The sequence below is a fragment of the Schistocerca serialis genome, chromosome 1, assembly GCF_023864345.2.
Source record: "Schistocerca serialis cubense isolate TAMUIC-IGC-003099 chromosome 1, iqSchSeri2.2, whole genome shotgun sequence".
Classification (NCBI taxonomy): domain Eukaryota; kingdom Metazoa; phylum Arthropoda; class Insecta; order Orthoptera; family Acrididae; genus Schistocerca; species Schistocerca serialis.
In genome coordinates, this window is record NC_064638.1 from 945,571,303 (window position 1) to 945,585,613 (window position 14,311).

At 40.5% G+C, this 14,311-nt stretch overlaps 1 protein-coding gene across 1 annotated transcript in view; it reads left to right on the forward strand.

Moving 5' to 3' along the window:
• The window catches only part of LOC126412568 (eIF-2-alpha kinase activator GCN1), a 255,275-nt gene that overhangs the window by 193,032 nt on the left and 47,932 nt on the right, over positions 1–14,311 (forward strand). The window contains exons 26-28 of the mRNA XM_050082216.1: positions 7,240–7,435; positions 7,513–7,652; positions 7,729–7,877. Of these exons, the coding sequence (XP_049938173.1) occupies positions 7,240–7,435; positions 7,513–7,652; positions 7,729–7,877 (485 nt within the window). The remainder of the gene's footprint in view (positions 1–7,239; positions 7,436–7,512; positions 7,653–7,728; positions 7,878–14,311) is intronic.

The following is a 14,311-nucleotide window of genomic DNA, read 5'->3' on the forward strand; positions in this document are numbered from 1 at the left end:
TCCAGTATAATTTGTATTCATCATTCTCCAGTACATTTTGTGGTGCATACTTGTATGTGGGAACGTGTTGTTTTATAAGTTTATGTTGTAAGGCAAGCTGTTGATGTATTATTTTTGCTACATTGTCATGTCTTCTGGGGTATTCTGTATTTGCTAGTATTGTACATCCACTTGTGATGTGATCTACTGTTTCTATTTGTTGTTTGCAAAGTCTGCATTTATCTGTTGTGGTATTGTGCTTGCTGTAATATCTGGTGTTTATTGTTTGATCTTGTATTGCAGTCATGAATCCTTCCATCTCACTGTATATATTGCCTTTTCTTAGCCATGTGTTGGATGCATCTTGATCGATGTGTGACTGTGTTAGATGATACGGGTGTTTGCCATGTAGTGTTTTCTTTTTCCAATTTACTTTCTTCGTATCTGTTGATGTTACGTTACCTAAAGAGTTGTAGAAGTGGTTATGAAATTGCAGTGGTGTAGCCGATGTATTTATATGAGTGATTGCTTAAATTGTCTACCTGTCCATAATGTAGGTTTTTTATGTCGATAAATCCCCTTCCTCCTTCCTTTCTGCTTAATGTGAATCTTTCAGTTGCTGAATGTATGTGATGTATTCTATATTTGTGGCATTGTGATTGTGTAAGTGTATTGAGTGCTTCTAGGTCTGTGTTACTCCATTTCACTACTCCAAATGAGTAGGTCAATATTTGTATAACATAAGTATTTATAGCTTTTGTCTTGTTTCTTGCTGTCAATTCTGTTTTCAGTATTTTTGTTAGTCTTTGTCTATATTTTTCTTTTAGTTCTTCTTTAATATTTGTATTATCTATTCCTATTTTTTGTCTGTATCCTAGATATTTATAGGCATCTGTTTTTTCCATCGCTTCTGTGCAGTCGCTGTGGTTATCCAATATGTAATCTTCCTGTTTAGTGTGTTTTCCCTTGACTATGCTATTTTTCTTACATTTGTCTGTTCCAAAAGCCATATTTATATCATTGCTGAATACTTCTGTTATCTTTAGTAATTAGTTGAGTTGTTGATTTGTTGCTGCCCGTAGTTTTAGATCATCCATGTATAGCAAATGTGTGATTTTGTGTGGGTATGTTCCAGTAATATTGTATCCATAATTTGTATTATTTAGCATGTTGGATAGTGGGTTCAGAGCAAGGCAAAACCAGAAAGGACTTAATGAGTCTCCTTGGTATATTCCACACTTAATCTGTATTGGCTGTGATGTGATATTATTTGAATTTGTTTGGATATTAAGTGTGGTTTTCCAATTTTTCATTACTATGTTTAGGAACTATCAGTTTAGGATGTACTTTCTATATTTCCAATATTTGTAGTAACCATGAGTGGGGTACACTATCAAAAGCTTTTTGGTAATCAATGTATGCGTAGTGTAGCGACCTTTGTTTAGTTTTAGCTTGATATGTCACCTCTGCATCTATTATCAGTTGCTCTTTACATCCTTGTGCTCCTTTGCAACAGCCTTTTTGTTCTTCATTTATAATTTTGTTCTGTGTTGTATGTGTGATTAATTTCTGTGTAATGACTGAAGTTAATATTTTGTATATTGTTGGTAGGCATGTTATGGGGCGATATTTAGCTGGGTTTGCTGTGTCTGCTTGATCTTTAGGTTTCAGATAAGTTATTCCATGTGTAAGTGTATCAGGGAATGTGTATGGGTTTGCAATGTAACTGTTAAATAATTTAGTTAGATATGAATGTGTTGAGGTGAACTTCTTTAGCCAGAAATTTGCTATTTTATCTTTTCCAGGGGCTTTCCAATTGTGAGTAGAATTAATTGCTTGGGTGACTTCGTGTTGCAAAATTATCACTTGAGGCATTTGTGGTATCATCTTGTATGTGTCTGTTTCTGCTTGTTTCCACCGTGCATGCCTGTAAGTTGTACCGGGTTTGACCATATGTTGCTCCAGAAGTGTTCCATGTCTGTTATGTTTGGTGGATTGTCTATTTTAATGTGTGTGTTATCTATTGTCCGGTAAAATTTCTTTTGGTTTGTGTTGAATGTTTAGTTTTGTTTCCTTCTATTTTCACTTTTTTTGTATCTTCTAAGTCGTTTGGCCAATGCTTGTAATTTCTGATTCTTTTCGTCTAATTACTCTATCGCTTCTTGTTGTGAGATTTTACCTAACCTTTTTCGTTTTTTTTCTGACATTTCATTTCTTATAAATTGTGTTAGCTGTCCCATGTCTTTTCTCAGTTTTTCTATTCTGATCTGTAGCCTGTGTTGCCATGCTGGTTTTGTGGGTTTCTTCTGTGTGTTGGTTGGTTCTGATCTCTGCCTAGTGTGTATATTTAGTGTAGTGAGTGCTCCTATATAAACCAGTTGTTGTAACTCTTCCATAGTTGTGTTTTCATTTATTTTGTTGTGTATGATTGTGTTGATAGTTTTCATTGTTGTTTCGACTTGTGGGTTATTGGGCGGTCTATGCAAGTATGGTCTAATGTCTGTATTTGTGTCTTTGTATTCTATATACGTCAGCTGAAATTTTTCTTCTGTATCTTAACATGTGTGTTACTTCGAGTTCTATTTGTGCTTGTTCTGGTGGCTGTCTTAAGATTTTGTTTTCCTCTGATTGTTTAATTGATGCGTGTTGTTCTTTGTTTGTTTGCTCTGGGATGTTTGAGTCCATTACTGTATTTTCTTCTTCTTCTGATTGCACATTATTTTGTTCCAGTATTTGTTGTACTTGTTGTTTGATGTTTTCTAATTCTGACTGGGGTATCCTGTTATTTTTTATTATTACACGGATCTGATCAGCTAGTCGTTGTTCTGTTAAAAATTTTAATTCTGGGTATCTGATAATAAATGTTGTGTATACTTGTGATCTGTATCCAGTTGTGTTGGTTCCTAGGTTTGTTGCTTGGTAATAACAGAACACGAGGTGTCGATTAACTTCATCTGACCATCTCATCCTCTGTCTTTGTTTTCCTTCTAGGGTGGTTGCAGGAAGCATATCCTGCAAAACACCTCTATTTGGATTTGAATCATTTTCCAGTTGGCTAGCAGTGTTGTTACCATTGTGGGCGGGCATGGGGTTCAAACGTCATCCCCGACCATGATGGCGCTTGTCCAAGGCTTCTTTAGTTCTGTCCTGAACCAACTAATCACACTAAAAGGGGGGTTAGCCCTATTAGTGGTTTGTTCTTTTCGTCGCCTTTTACGACTGGTAGAACATACCGGAGGCCTATTCTTTTCCTGGGCCTCCATGGGCTTTATTGTTATTATTATTATTATTATTATTATTATTATTATTATTAGTAGTAGTAGTAGTAGTAGTAATAGTAGTAATTATTTATCTAACAAATTAGGCGATAATGATATGCCATAGTAGTTACTGGAAGTTTCATGCATTGCCTCTTGGCAGACAAACATATGTCAGATAACATCTTTCTGTCTGTGCATTTATTCTTTGTTTGACTATTTGCTTGAGCTTGACCCACAGTTACTATACATGTTCACTGTCTGTATCAAATGTGTCTAAATCATGTTGGAGAAGTGAGGTTACCTCCTTCTTACCCACTTTATTGAACATTGAAACTTCTCTGTGTACTTTTGTAGCCCTCTGTATTGTTTTCGTTATTGTTGCCATAAAATGCATCACAGTTACTGATCACAATCCCTGTGTGGAAATAGTATAAGAGATTTGATCTATTTCTTTCCCACAAGCATGGTGTATTTCCATTAGGAGTAGGGTGCCATCGACATGTCGTAGTTAATTTTCAGCAAAAGTTTTTGTAAATGTTTAGCAAGAAAGTTTGTCTCATCCACTACTTGTCAAATTGTAATTTTCTCTGATAATTTGTGGAGTGATTTAAGTCTCTTCCAATTATCACAGGTTGATTATAATTAAAGTTCCAGTTTCAGAATGCTTTTAAAAAAGAACCACTGCACAGAGTGACATCAAATTTGGAGAGAATAGTGTTGAAAAAGGAGGTAATATTATGGAAACAAAAGAAACTTCAAGAACGTTTTCCCATCAAATAGTGCCTTTAAGTTTCATAACATAAATGGATTCAGCTACAAATAACAGAGGAATCACAATATGGTGGCTATAGTGCCAGTTGTACATTAAACCGACAGTACTGTGCAGTGTGCATGATGGGAAGAATAGGTTTTTATTTGTCCTGAGGCAAAAAACCATAACAGGAGCAGCAATGAAATTGTTTTTTAAATGTTGTGAGACTGGTACAAAACGGATTCAGTATGCTGCCCACTGTTTTCTGCCACAAGTTCAAATTGAGAAATGGCATGTTCCACAACAGATCGAAGTGCCTCAATGGTCACGTTCAAAATGTGTTGCACAGTGTAATTCAGCAATATTTGTAGTCGGAGCATTAACACAGCATCTTTCAGATAACCCCAAAGCCAAAAGCCACACAGATTAAGATCAGGTGATCTGGACAGCAGGCTGTAGGGAAATGACAGCTGATAACTCCAGCATTTCCAAAATGCCTCTGGAGCAGCTGCTTCACTGGTTGTGCCATGAGCGAAGGAGTACCAACTTGCATAAAAATGATTTTACGCTCACATCCACACTGTTGAAGGATTGGATTGACATTGGTATGCCAAAGACTCTCATAAGGTTACCAATGATGGTAAAGGTAACACGACGTGCCGGACCATCTCTTCGAGAAAATATGGCCCTATGATAAATAATACCATCGACCCACACCACACAGCTACATTTGCAGAATGGGAGCTTGACCTTATTTACCAATTCTGTACATTGGCATGTCATTCGAGATGGAAATGGACTTCGTTTGTCCACAGAATGTTTCATGGCCATTTATTGTCTACTTCCATGCGAGAAAGAAGTCATAGAGCAAATGTTTGTCTTACTGGCAGGTCATCAGGAAGCAACTCCAGAAAATGGATAGTTTTGTATGGATAGCAATGCACGGTATGTAGTTGAATTTTATGCTCTGTGCTCACAGACATATCTAAAGTTGGGGCAATTCCCCATGCACTGCATGTTTGCACATCACCACTTGACTCCTCCTGAAGCGCTGTGGCTGCATCTTTGACAGACATTGGATCAGCTGCTTTTCTTCCTTTGTCACATTGCACTTCAAAAGAACCTGTTGTATTTAATTTTGTAATCATTTTCTCCATGCCTTTGGCAGATATGGGACCACTGCTTTTTTGTACCCATGAGTGTTTGGAACTCCTACAGAGCTACTGGTTCACAATCACTGTTCTTGTAAAAGAGTTTTACCAGCAGCACACAATTCTGCATTAAGACAATCGTGCTGTGTGTCTCAGCCACAAACTGAAAAACAACCATGTACTCCACTTCTTTTGTTTTGCATATTCTGCACTTACAATTCTGTCTACTGGTAACATTTTCATTAATTTTTTTTGCACCTTTCTTCAATAATATTCTGTTTAAATATGATGTCAATCTGAGTGGTATTTCTTTATTTACATCACTTTGAAACAGAAACTTAAATTCTAATGGCACTGTACATCACAGCTTGGATACATAATTAACAGGGAATGGTGTTTACCCTCTAAGTTATCAGTTACTTCTGCAGCTGAGGTTGCTGGCCGATAGAAGGGTCTAAATGCAACTTTTATTCCATTTGTGATTAGTGCACGTACCCACACCATTTTTCATGCAGATTCGATTTGTCTTAATTTAAGATCCTTTTCTACAGCTACAAATACACCACCACCATCCCACGGGACATTTCTTTTGGCAAATATTTATATTTTCTTGGAAGTTCTCATAACTGTCAACTCCTCAGGCATTTTTGATAGATCCAAACTCTCACTTTATTACATATGCTTGTATATATTACAGAGCTCCACGGTTACATTGATCCTGCCCAGTTGGAGTCACAATTGCAAACTGGTATGTACTCAACTCCCAGTCAGCTGCACTGCTAACCACCTGGGTTATGTAATGCACCCTTGACCTCAGCCCAACACCTCAATACCCTGGATTTGACTCAATTAGTGAAACATCTTATCCATATCCCACTCTGCTCTAGATACCCACTGAAAGCCCTGACTTTCATTCCCACATCCAAATTAAGTCACGCTACCCTGTTAGGTCCCACTGTTGCAGCAATCATAATTGCAACAAAACTTATCGCAGTTCTGATGGACCAGTACCTCCAACCTATCATGCAAAGCCTCCCTTCCTCCGTAAAGGACATAGTATTTTTCCTTCTTTCTGTCTTGCCCCACCTCACTTCCCTCTTTTCTTATATTACCTATTTCTTAATTGCTTTATTCTTTCCATCGTCCATTAATCTTCCTCTTTAATTCATCTTTACCTCTCATGATCTATGATCATTCTCAAAAGTTGCACTGCACTTACTAATGAACCATCTTATACCTCACTCTGTCTCCAATACTATTTCCTTTATCTTTGCCTCTCTTCTTCTTCATAATAATAAATAGTTCTCTGTCAACTTAAAGTAAGTGTTATCTGCCCCCATCACCTTCTACCTCTTTTCAAACCCTCTTCAATCAGTTCTTCTGTTGCCAGGGTAGGTGATAGACTTTATAAGACACTAGACTCACATTCAGGAGGGCAGTGCTTTCAGCTGTCCATATTTCCATAGTTTCTTTAAATTGCTTAAGGCAAATGTCAGGTAGGTTCATTTGAAATGGCTACAGCTAATTTTCTTCCACAACTTTCATAGATCTGAGTTTATACTCTGTCTCTAATTGCCTCATTGTTCACAAGATCTTATATACTAATTCTCCTTTACCTTCAGTCCACGATACTCCTTGAAGAGAGACTGTATTGTCCTCAAAAGTAGGAGTATTATCAATTACTAGTGTTTTTTATTGGTAATACTGGGAGCTGTGCCTCTTGATGAAAAGCACTGGCTGGCTGTCTTTGTCTCTTTGTGATTGTAACAGGGTGTCTTAAGTGGACTGCCTCTCTGAGAAGAGTCCAAATATCACTTAGCTACCAACTGGATTTATTCTTGAGTATATTGTGTGTTTTAACTATGGTATTCCCCCAATTTTAGTGCTAAAAAGAAAGTACATTCTTAATATCAATGTAGGACTTAATGTTAGAGGGACACCTGATTTATATCAGAACTTCATAAACTGCTTCCTGGTCCATCACACAGATTGTTTTGAAGCACACTCAGACCATTTCACATAATTATAATTTTTTTGCTTCATTATGAAGGTGAATTGTATCCTAATACATTACAAGCTTAATTCTTTTTGTATTTAGGTTCGTAGTGTATCAGCAAGAGCTCTTGGTGCCATGGTACGAGGTATGGGAGAATCAAGCTTTGAAGATCTGCTCCCATGGCTTATGCAGACATTAACATCAGAATCAAGCTCAGTGGACCGCTCTGGTGCAGCTCAGGGCCTTAGTGAAGTTGTTGGTGGTCTGGGAGTTGAGAAACTTCATAAATTAATGCCTGGTATGTCAGATAAAGCCACTGTCAAATCAACCTGTATACATTTACGAATTATTTACATTATTATTACTCTGTTACAGAAATAATAAGCACAGCTGAAAGAACTGATATCGCTCCACATGTGAAAGATGGTTACATAATGATGTTTATTTATATGCCTGTAGTCTTCACTAATGAATTTACTCCATACATAGGGCAAATAATTAATCCTATTCTTAAGGTAAGTTGCTGTTAAATTACTCCTTGCTGCTGTCATTATTCTATTTATCATTTTTACTGAACACACATTGTTTCAGGCTCTGGCAGATGAAAATGAATATGTCAGAGACACAGCATTAAAGGCAGGGCAAAGAATTGTTAATCTGTATGCTGACACAGCCATAATGCTACTGTTGCCAGAACTTGAAAAAGGGTTGTTTGATGACAACTGGAGAATTCGTTACAGGTTTGTTTTTCACCTACTGAGATAGTTCCTATTATGCAGTGTTATCAATGAAGAATGGAAAATTAAAGTTAAGTGTTCAATTTTTTTGTTACATGTAGTATAGGTTCTTAGTGGTATGAGTCATTGACTCAGCATTTGCTTTCCACCCACAATCTGGTCCTTTTGAATAATCCTGTTCCATCTAGTGATTGGGGTTTCACGGACTCATTCTACAATCAGGATGTATTTATATGCTGACAATAAAGCAGTATCTGTATTACACCTTGAAAGTACATCAAATTGTCTTCCATGTCCTTAGTGCTTAGCATCCAGATTTGTAAGAAGTTTCCAGTTATAAAGTTGGTGCATAAGTTCATAGCATTTTTGTTTTGCAGTTGGTATTCCAGTTGCTATGGGTTTATGTATTGGTTGTCATTTTTTTATTTGTAGTTCATTGTTACTATTTGAGGTTACATATTATTTGGAGTTAGTGAGTGGAGTGCCAAGTGGAGAAATTGCAACATTTCCAACATATTCTTCTCTTTAAGTTCAGTAGAGGAGTGACAATAGCGGAGGCCCCCAGAAACATTTGTGCCTTGATTGGGGATATTGTCACTGGATGGAATATGGCAAGAAAATTATTTTCTCATTTTAACGAGGATTATTTTGACGTTAGTGACTCTCCACATTCAGGAAGACCTTCAGGGGTTTGATGAAGATCATTTAAACAGATTAATCCACATGATCCAAATCAGTGTACAGAAATACCTGGCAGATGTGATGAACTGTCACCATTCCTGTCCTGTATCATTTCTGGTGATGAGAAGTGGTGTCTTTATGCTAACATAAGGAAAAGAAATGAATGGTTGAGCCCAGACAAAGCAGCAACCTCCTGTACAAAAACATGCATGCATCTGGTGGAACAGGTATGGTATGATGTACTACTAATAGCTTCCTTGAATTGTAACCATCACTTCTGACATTTGAACAGGAAGGTGCATGAACTGATGCTGCTCCACAATAATGCCAGCCTGCATTTTGGTAGACTGACAGAAAATACTATGTAAGATTTGCGTCAGGAAGTCATTCCGAACTCACCATATTCATCTGATATTGCACCCTCAGATTTTCACTTTTCTGCTCTCTATCAAACAGCCTTCAGTGACCTTCCTTTCTGTATGAAAATGTGCTCCGAACATGACTCTATGACTTCTTCACTTCAAAACTGCGCAATTTCTACAGTAAAAATAATGAAAAGTTACTGCAATGTTTGCAGACTGTTATAAATAGTGAAAGACACTGTATAAAAATATTATGAATAGGATAGTTGCTACTCATCTTATAGCGAGATGCTGAGTCGCAGATAGGCACAACAAAAAGACTGTCACAAATAAAGCTTTTGGTCATTAAGGCCTTTGTCAACAATAGACGTAGACACACTCACACACATGAACGTAACTCACACACACGACTGCAGTCTCAGGTAACTGGAACCACACTGTGAGCAGCAGCACCAGTGCATAATGGGAGTAGCAACTGGGTGGGTGTAAGTGGTAAGGATTCCCGGCGGGGTCAGGGATTTTCTCTGCCTCGTGATGGCTGGGTGTTGTGTGCTGTCCTTAGGTTAGTTAGGTTTAAGTAGTTCTAAGTTCTAGGGGACTGATGACCATCGATGTTAAGTCCCATAGTGCTCAGAGCCATTTGATTTTTTTTAAGTGGTAAGGAGGAGGCTGCGACAGGGAGGGGGAGAGATAGTGAAGTGCTGCAGGTTAGACGGAGTGCAGGGGAGAGGTGGGGAGTGGGGGGTGGGGGGGTTAGTGGAAAAAGGGAGAAGTAAAAAGACTGAGTGTGATGGTAAAATGACGGCTGTGTAGCACTGAAATGATGGGAACAGGGAAGGGGCTGGATGGCTGAGGACAGGGGAAGGACCCATATGGCACAGGCTGTGAAGCAGGCATTGAAATGAAGGATATCATGTTTGACAACATGTTCAGCAACTTGTTTCTTGGCCACAGTTTGTCGGTGGCCATTCATATGGACAGAAAGCTTGTTGGTTGTCATGCCCAAGTACAATTCAGCACAGTGGTTGCAGCTTAGCTTGTAAATCACATGAATGGTTTCATAGGTAGCCCTGCCTTTTATGGGATAAGTGGTGATAGTGACCAGACTGGAGTAGGCGGTGGTGGGATGATATACGGGACAGGTCTTGCACTTAGGTCAATTACAGGGGTATGAGCTATGAGGTAAAAGGTTGGGAGCAGGGGTTTTATAAGGATGGACAAGTATATTGTGCAGGTTCAGTGGATGGCAGAATAACACTGTGGGAGGGGTGGGAAGGATAGTGGGCAGGACATTTCTCATTTCAGGGCACGACGAAAGGTGGTCAAAACCCTGGCAGAGATTGTAATCAGTTGCTCCGGTCCCGGGTGGTACTGAGTTAAGAGTGGAATCTGGCAACAGAGGAGCATTCCCCTCATGACTCAGTACCACCCTGGACTTAAGCAAGTGAAGCACATTATCCGCCTGGGTTTTGACAACCTCTCATTGTGCCCTGAAATGAGGAATGTCCTACACACAACCTTCCCACTGTTCCCACCTTGGTATTCTGCCACCCGCCGACCCTACGCAGTATCCTCGTCCATCCCTATGTCACCCGTACTCCCAACCCCCTTGCCTCATGGCTCATGTCCCTGAATAGACCTAGGTGTCAGACCTGTCCCATACATCCTCCCACCACCACCACCACCACCACCACCTATTCCAGTGCGGTCACTAACATCACCTATCCCATCAAAAGCAGGTCTACCTGTGAAACCAGTCATCTGATTTATGAGCTAAGCTGCAACCAATGTGCTGCATTCTATGTGGGCATGACAACCAACAAGCTATCTGTCCACATGAACGACCACGGACAAAGTGTGGCCAAGAAACAAGTGGACCACCCGTTGCAGAACACGGTGCCAAACATGATATCCTTCATTTCAATGACTGCTTCACAGCCTGTGCCATATGGATCCTTCCCACCAACACCAGATTTTCTGAATTGCGCAGCTGGGAACTCTCTCTGCAGTACATCCTATGTTCCCGTAACCCTCCTGGCCTCATCCCTCGTTAGTCACTGTCCTCATCCATCCGGCCCCCTCCCTGTTCCCATTCCAGCATTACACAGCTCTCTGTTCCATCAACAAATCCATAGTCTCTTTATTTCTCTCCTTTGCTGCTGTCCCACCTCCTTCACCCACAATCCAACCTCCCAACTGCACATAGTTGCCCTACTCTCTCTCCACCTCGACCGTATATGCTCTCATAAGCAGCATTTTACCATCCCCCACTCCTACCCTGCTATCCTCCCCCCCCCCCCCCCCCCAAGCCTCCTCCTTACCACCAACCCCTAGATTGCTTCTCCCATACCAAGCAAGGTGCTGCAGTGCTTAGCACGCTGGACTTGCATTTAGCACACTTTGTCAACAGGTCGTTAAATGCTAATCTCCTCCTCCTGCTGCTGCTTCTTCCATCATGCGCTCTGCCCCAGGCAGCCAGAAACCGTGATCGTATATGTGTGAGTTATGTTTGCATGAGTGAGAGAGAGAGAGAGAGAGAGAGAGAGAGTGTGTGTGTGTGTGTGTGTGTGTGTGTGTGTGTGTGTGTGTGTGTGTGTGTGTGTGTGTGTGTGTGTGTGTGTTGTTGTGCCTCTCTGCTACTCAGCATCTCCACAGTATGGTGAGTAGCAGTTCATCCTTTTCGTATTATTGTCATTATTCCGTCCTAGATTTTCCATTGTTTGATTTGAACAATCCTAGAAGATGTGCTGCTGAGAATTTGTCAGCTTATGTGGTTCCAACAGTATGGGATGTTGCCACTCATTGTGCTTTATGTTAGGAATCACACTGAAGTAGAGTTTGGGCTGCAATGGCAAGGTCACAGTGATCCTATTCCTTTTTGATCATGTAAGACGGTCAGTGATGTGCTGCTTTAGTCTGCCATGATCAAAGTGGTCAAAATATGAATTATATCTGTAAGGGGTGCATTTATTATGGTCTGTACTTTACGTTGATAGAACAGAATTGAACACACTATGATAAAAAGTATTTTTATATTCTGGGCATCTGCAGCTGTTGGAAGGGATGATGATAAGAAGAATTCTGCTGACAGCTGGTAAGATTGCTGTTTTATTGATACACAACCAGTTTCATGGGGCAAAGCCACATCACCAGATGCAACCTATATGGTAAAGAGTAATATACAGTGCCTCAACTTTATAGATTATTAAAATTAATTAAGGTAATTTACACTGAAGTGCCAAATAAACTGGTATAGCATGCATATTCAAATACAGAGATATGTAAACAGTCAGAATATGGCACTGTGGACAGCAACACTTATATAAGACAACAAATGTCTGGCGGAGTTGTTAGGTCTGTTATTGCTGCTACAGTGGCAGGTTATCAACATTCAAGTGAGTTTGAATTTGGTGTTATAGTCGGCACACAAGCGATCGGACACAGCATCTCCGAGGTAGCGATAAAGTGGAGATTTTCTTGTACAACCAGTTCACGAGTGTACCGTGGATATCAGGAATGCGGTAAAGCATCAAATCTGCGACATCACTGTGACCAGAAAAAGATCCTGCAGCAACGGGCCCAACAGTGACTGAAGAGAATTGTTCAGCACGACAGGTGTGCAACCCTTCTGCAAATTGCTGCAGATTTCAGTGCTGGGCCATCAACAAGTGTCAGCATGCAAACCATTCAACTCTCTGGATACTGATGCTCCCTAAGTACCCTTCAGACTATACAGAAATTATACCTATTTGACAATCAAGTAAAGACACTCAGGGATACTCTTCTCTGCCTGCAGAGAAACAGGAAGCAGATGTCATCCTGTTGGATACCAGGGTCCAAAACGCTGTCTCCCTCCTACAAGGCAGCAACTACCAGACCTTCCGAACCTTCAACACACTCACATTCCATGAGTGGCTGCACATGAGGCATCGTCTGCCACACCAGACACAAGCACCTGCAAACCAAACAATGGTCCATGCCCATCTTACATGTTGGTAGATGTTCTGGACAAGAACAGCACGCCGATCTGTAGTCCATGGCACCTGTGGCAGCCACTATAAGAGGCAGTGTGTCTGCTACCAGCAGAGCGTGCTTCCACAATCATATCACTGCAATGATGTGCACTATTTTCCTACGTCATATCAAGTACCCGCCAGCAACTAACGCCATAATCCGCACTGTGACAGTATGTAGGCCAGTGTTTAACCCCCGAGCACCAGTTCCGTCTTAGTTATCCAACTAGTCATCCCTGTTAGGTCTCTGAGCGACAATACAGTTGCATCCGCAGCCCGTCCATTGGAGCACTCTCTAGTAACCAATATCGGACAGTCACTGTGCATTGTTTAACTTCTAATCTCTATCGAGCTTAGGGCAGTGACTTCAGTTCTTCAGACTTTGGCCTTATGCCAACTGAAGGTCTGGACAGACAGAACATGGCCTGGCGGTATGGCTCAGGTTGGACCAGATGGTTGGGGTGCACAGCAGCAAGGCAGAGCAGCTGGCCATAGTGACTGCGTCACAGCTGTCATACTCTGGAAGTGACTGAAACCTCATTAGCAGCTTGTAGGTGAAGTGCAGCTTGACAGTGTTACCTATCACCACACAGCAGTCAATTGTGCCAGCAGGAGCACACAGCCACTGGCCAGTGGGGAATCTGTATTTCGTAACACCTCATCTCTGGCAAGCTGATGGCTGGCATGTCAATCCATATTCTGTGACTGACACCATGCAGTAACGAGCATTTCACCAACACGGCCTGGCCATTGCAACTCAAGGCCACAGGCCACCCATCCATGTATCATTCTATCTGGCCAAGCCTTTCTGCTAATTATGTTACTAAGCGCAGAACATTCCAAGTGAACCTGGGCTTGAACATTTTTTTACTCATTTTGGCTTTTTATCGCTTAATCATTAGTTGCTTTCTTTGTTGAAACTCAAAATACCAACCAAATTTTCATTTGTAAATAATTTACTTCAGGAAGCAGCTTTCATTTATTTACTCGTTAATATCTTGTTCTATGATGTGCTTCCACTGGGCAAGACACATCACAATGGAATTAAGAGAAATGGGACTATGGATGGAGCAGTTAAGGATGTGTGCATGGAACACATTTTGGGACATTGTCCTGTTGATCTTCAAGATTATGCCTATATGGGAGAAACAGTTATTCGAATCAGGCAATAACAAACCGGACACTCATTTCAACAATCTAGTTATAATGTGTCTCATCGTAGCCACTGAGATCATAAGAGTAATTATAACACAGCTCACTGTCTAGTCACACAGGATTCCCCCTCCAGCGAGTAGACCATTGTCCATTGTTTGTTGTGTTCAGGTTTCAGTACTCCACACACTACCTGCAGGTGTATTATATCAGGGAAAAAGACAGCAAC